The sequence below is a fragment of the Anoplophora glabripennis genome, unplaced genomic scaffold (genome assembly GCF_000390285.2).
Source record: "Anoplophora glabripennis isolate ALB-LARVAE unplaced genomic scaffold, Agla_2.0 scaffold178, whole genome shotgun sequence".
NCBI lineage: Eukaryota > Metazoa > Arthropoda > Insecta > Coleoptera > Cerambycidae > Anoplophora > Anoplophora glabripennis.
Window position 1 is genome coordinate 808,831 of NW_019416348.1, and position 6,000 is coordinate 814,830.

At 33.2% G+C, this 6,000-nt stretch overlaps 1 protein-coding gene across 1 annotated transcript in view; it reads right to left on the minus strand.

Moving 5' to 3' along the window:
• Positions 1–3,745: 3,745 nt before the first annotated feature.
• The window catches only part of LOC108904912 (putative mediator of RNA polymerase II transcription subunit 26), a 31,488-nt gene continuing 29,233 nt past the window's right edge, over positions 3,746–6,000 (minus strand). Inside the window, exon 6 of the mRNA XM_023454194.1 lies at positions 3,746–4,887. Coding sequence (XP_023309962.1) covers positions 4,647–4,887 — 241 coding nt within the window. The 3' untranslated portion in view covers positions 3,746–4,646. The remainder of the gene's footprint in view (positions 4,888–6,000) is intronic.

The following is a 6,000-nucleotide window of genomic DNA, read 5'->3' on the forward strand; positions in this document are numbered from 1 at the left end:
TAGGTATCCCAATTACAAAAGAACTGTAATTTTGAAAAATTTCTCGAGGTATATCTGGAATATATTTTTATGCCATATTTTTTTTAGAAATAAGTCAGATTTTAGTCCAATCGCATAACCTAATGTGACATAACTTTTGCAATATTTTTTATGAGTATAAAATTTTACTCCCATTTGAATAGAATTAATACCCAAAAGATAGTTTCCCTTAATGTCATTGTATCTAAGATCTAGTCAAAATAATTAACATTGGCTTTTAAAAGAGCTTATCAGTACGAACATTAGTATTTTATCCATTATTCGTATTTAACAATGCATACATATACTTTGCAAAACACAATCTTCAATAGGAATTTTAGGTATCGCTTCCAACTAAGCCTTTCCGTAAAATTCGATTTTATGTCGCAATTTTATTTTGAATATATTCTTTTATGCCACTGTCGATGACTTCTAGCCAGTATGCGTCATCGGTTTTAAACTCTCTCCTCCTGCATGTGGAAGCTTTGTTGGAGATGCTCGTTTAAAACTGTGATCCTTACAGTCCTATGGATTAGGCAACCCAATATATCAAACAATTTCACTTGGTATTTTCCCAGAGGTATTAATACATATCGGCAGGACAGAAAATTTTCCACGCGGTTGACTCAGCGGCGGTAGGTAACAAACAGTGTTGTTGCAACGACATCATCTAAAGTATAATTATATAATATTGGAGATATTTTTCGTGAAAAAGTAATTTAATTAAATTTTGTGGCATTAAGCTTACTATGGACACTCCATTGGCTCATTTTATTTAAGTAATTAACATTACGCAATCATCAGCAATATTTATTGCACAAAGAATCCGCGTAAAGAAGATAGTAAACATTGATATCAGGCACCACGTCATTATTAAAAAGTATAAAGAGCAGTGGCCCTAGGATAGATCCTTGGGGCACACCGTATGCAGCACAAAAGCTTTGCGATTTAAAATCATTCATTCGTCATAATGTTTCCTGTCTACTACATAAGAATAAAATTATGTACTCAAGGATGAGGACAAACCAGCTTGTTTGTTTCAATAGAAGAATAGAGTGGTCTAACTTATCAACAGCTTTAGAGTAATCAGTATAAATTACATATACTTGAATATTATTATCAATATATTGAGTAATAAATTGAGCAAAAAATTGTGTGATACAGAGTAGGTTCGTTACCGTCGACTTATTTTTTATGAATCCATGTTGATGAGCATTAATCAGCCTTTGGATATGACTATATACAGGGTCGGAAAGTCCCCATGGTTCATCGGCCGTTACGTAAGAGCGATAAAGAAAGTCATAGAAATCCGGCCGATAGAGAAAGATGGCTATAATGAAGGCGTCTAATAGTCACCGCCCATTTCGCCATTTTACAAATAAGATCAACTTCTTATTTATGGAAGGGCGAAATGGGCGGTGGCTATTAGACGCCTTCATTATAGCCATTTTTCTCTATCGCACAGATTTCTATGACTTTCTTTATCGCTCTCACGTAACGGCCGATGAACCATGGGGACTTTCCGACCCTGTAGCGAATGGTGTAAGGCAATTTCAAAGACTGGAAAAGTTATTTATAAGTGCAGTAAGTCTATTATTTTGCCATTTTCGCAAAATCTGGGATGATGTAGCTTAAAAGATTTCAGATTTGCATTCAGCACATCAAAATACATAAGAAACTCACTTGATCAAATTCAGAACAAATTTTTTCGAATTTTTTTACCGTCACTAACGTGATTTTCGGTGATTTTTCTCTATTTTTTGCCAATTACTCATAATTTTGGGGGTGTTTGAACTAAATATAGTTCTGTGCAAAACCGTACTTTTCTTATCAACTTCGACGTCACCTGTTACATGAGTGTTGCACAATAATGAAAAAGTATTATTAACGGTCGGTAGAAGGAAGCGCAAAAAATAAAATGCCTAGGTGGGGCAATTCTGGAAGGAAGCCCAGTTAGTCGAAGATAGGGAGATGAAGTGAGGACAGCGCGGAGTGAAAAGTAAAGTGGTCAGTGTAGTGTGAAAAATATAGAAGTAGTGGAAAATTAAGTGTTTAACTGGTAATAGTTAGCAGGTAATATTTTTTAAGTACTTTGTTGTTAATTGTTCTATGTAATCTTATGATTGTGATGGTTATAGATGTTTCATGATAATAATTCTTTGTATGTTTAGCTTCCATTGCTTTATGCTCAAGGGCATATATTTTTCTAAGGTAAAATTGTTATAATTAGTATTAACGATTACTCATTATTTATTTCACGTTAAAATATATATTGTCGTGACTGCCAGACATTACAGTAATGACTCCTTTGTTTCACATCTAACTTGTTTTTGTCATGATTACGTTGTTCGTAAAATATAGATGTTTCATGATAATAATTCTGTATATGTTTAGCCTTCATTGTCTTACGCTCAGGGGCGTATATTTTTCTAAGATAAAATTGTTACAATTATTATTATAGATTGCTCATTATTTATTACATGTTAAAATATGTATATTGTCGTGACTGCCCAGATATTGCATTAACGACTTCTTTGTTTCACATTTAACTTGTTTTATCATGATTAAGTTGTTCTTTGATTTCTTGTGCTCACTTTATGTCATACGTCTATACGAGCCTTGTTGAGTTTACTAACATTTTCGCCCGTGCGGAACGAATCTGGATTAAGCTCGATTGCCTCCCGTATGGGACTCCAGTGTTATGAAGGATCTTCCGAAATCTCAACTATAGCTGGATTGCCTCCCGTATGGGACTCCAGTACCTTCTGGCCCTGCCGGCTAACTAAAACCAAACCTCTTCAGTTTTACTTGGAAGTGTGTATGACTAATATGAGGTAACCGATGCCATTTAGTGACACATTAAATGAGACAGGTCTTATTTATCATTAGCAAAGGATCTTAATTTATGCCTTTGGTTAGCGGTTGTTTTGCATTTATATTTGGGTGGTAAGAGCAACGATCGTGGGTTTCTCTGCCATGCTCTTTCCCCACAGGAGCTCTAGGTGAGCTTGGCACTCTCATTCTATGTTAAATGGTTGTTAACGTTTTTGTTGTTCTTTCTATTTGTCCCATGTTTAATTTGAAGACTGTTGTATGTAAATAATAAAGTTAGGTGTATTTACTCTGCTTTTGTTTTATAAAATTAAACCATACATCCCCTCAAAAAAAGTTAGTAACCAGCGCCTTCCGGTCAATTAAAAATAGATACACACAACGTAGGTATTCCTTATGACGATCACACATATTTCTGGCCACAACTACGTTTACTATTTTTTTTCGATCGAACCCGGGGTTGTTATGCTACAGTTCATATTCGGCTTTAGCACGTCAAAATACATAAAGCCTATTGGGTCAAGACCACTTTTTTGTGTGCCGGTATTTCATAAAATAATAAAAAACCTTACTTGAATATTCTTAAACAAGTAACATGATGTTAAACTATTAAAATCCATTTCCTCTAAAATGTACCATATTTGACAAGACGCCTTCTTCCCCTGTGCCCTTCATATGTAATTAAAAAGTTTTTACTATACTTCACATTAAAAAAAGACAAAGATACATAATAATTAATTTCGTGGAAATTAGTTTAAAAGTTCTTAACTTATTTCTTATGAATTTTACTCTCCCACTGTTTTGCACAAAGATAAAATGAGACAAACACATAACATGTAATACCATATATTTATTATAAGTATATCCATATTTTACAATACAAGTACTACTTACATACTGGTAAATAAACCATAAAATATATTTTCTAGATATTAGTTCCCAAACCTTTAAAGCAATTTTGATAAATAATGTAGAAGCAAAAATCATTTAAATAAGTAAATACCTAATGGCAAGCAAAAATATTACGTTGCAACAATAAAAATATATGAAATTGCAACAAAAAATGATACAATTATAACTAATACACTAATCCAAAAATGAATCACATACATTGACTGCAGTTATATACAGGGCGATCAGTAAATCCCAGTAGTAACTATTAACCACTGGGCCCAGTTAAACTGTGTTGGATATATTTCACCCTGTATCTTTAAAACTTAATACTAATATTGCATCAAACTTTATATATATTTCAATATAAAAAATATTCGGTATATGTACCTAATAAACTATAAATATAGATAACAAAAAAAAACTCTTTTTATACATAAACACCATGAACTCGAAATTTCGTATAGCATAATGTATATTATGTTCCCAAACCTAATTGTTTATGAACTAAAAGACTGTATGTTAACAGTAGATCGGTGGTAAACATATTATATACAAAAAGGAATAGAGTAAATAAAAATATTAAATACGTATTATAATATAAAAAGATCAATCTCCCATGTACATTAAACAAATGTATTTAAAATAATATATTTGAATCACCACAACACAACAACGACAATGACATTAGTATTCCACTATTCAAAACTGTGCAAGGACCTACGCATAAATGCACTATACTTCATATTGGAATAATATTAAACAAAATTAAGAACTAAATTATGTCTTGATCAAGAGTATTTAAAAGTTGGCAGTCCTTTTAATACTCTAGTGAAACCATGTGACTATATACACATTAACGACTACAGGTAAAGCTAAGCAATAACAAATTTTTTATCAACTGACTAGTCTAAAAGATTTAATTTACTGTTAGTTTTTCGGAGTTGCGCCCTCCAGGGGATTATAGTGGCTGGTTCTTCATCTGACTGTTCGTATTCGCTGTCGTGGATTATCTTTTCGTTTTCATCGTTATTGTTGATATCTTCCCTCCTTTTGTCATCTTTTTGCTGATTCTGTTTCGAATTTTCTTCGTGAAGTTTGTTTACTTTGAGTTCATCCATCACTTTTGGTGTGTACAAGGTAGTTCTAGAAGACAGAGATAGTCATTTATCAAGATCAAAATTTTGCACTTTTATGGACGGCTCACAAGCTGGCGAGGCCATAAAGATGCAAGTTTTGGTTAAGGTTTTCTCTCGACAATAATAATTTAGCTTCGCTTCATTCGCTGGTTTAGCGTTACATTTTAGATGACATTATTTTACGGACGCTATGACAGGATATGCCGAGTTCATAAAACTATATTTTATTGTGGGATTAACGGAAATAGTCATTTTTGATGCTAGATTGCGAAGTAGATTCGAGAATGCTAAATAATTTCGCAATTTTTTCAAAAATTGTATCCCACAAGTCAAAAATTACTAAAAATGTGAAGAAAAAATTCTACATTTATAATACCGCGTAATATACAGAGTGTCGCAGAATATGCGGGCAATCGCTCGGACAGGGGATGTGAAAATAATATGACACGTTCCTATAAAATGTTTCCATAAAGGATGCACCTGAAAATGTTTTGTAACAACTTTTAAAGTACTGTGTAATTTAATTATTTTTGAATATGAAGGGCAAAAGATAATACTTCTTAAAAATTAACCCATGAAAACAATTTTGCTTATTTGGTTTGCCAGGGACGGACTAGCTGTAGCACAATAATGACAATTTTTTACACCCTTCACGATAAAACCACAAAAATAATATACATGGTGTTAAAAAAAGAGTGGAAAATATTTCAGGAGGTAATAGTATGAACCAAAATAAGCAGAAAAGTCTTAATAAACATGGGTCCGCAAAGTAACGGTTGCGGAGATATGGACCTCTATTCGTTTTTCAAACATTTTATTTTATTAGGAATAAACCGACAAAGGAAGCTTTTAACAAACAAAAAACAAAGTTACAGAAGATGTTCAAAGTGCCCTCCGTCCATTTCCAAGCAGGCACGACATCTTCGTCTCAACGATATTCGAACTCTTTCGAAAACACCCTCCTTGGTTTGGATTTCTTGACACTTTTGATTAATCCGTAGCTGCAGCTCTTCCAGGCTATTTACAGGAGTACCATACACTAATGTCTTCAAATATCCCCAAACAAAGAAATCTAGAGGGTTCAGATCAGGCGATCTTGGAGGCCATAAAACAGGTCCGG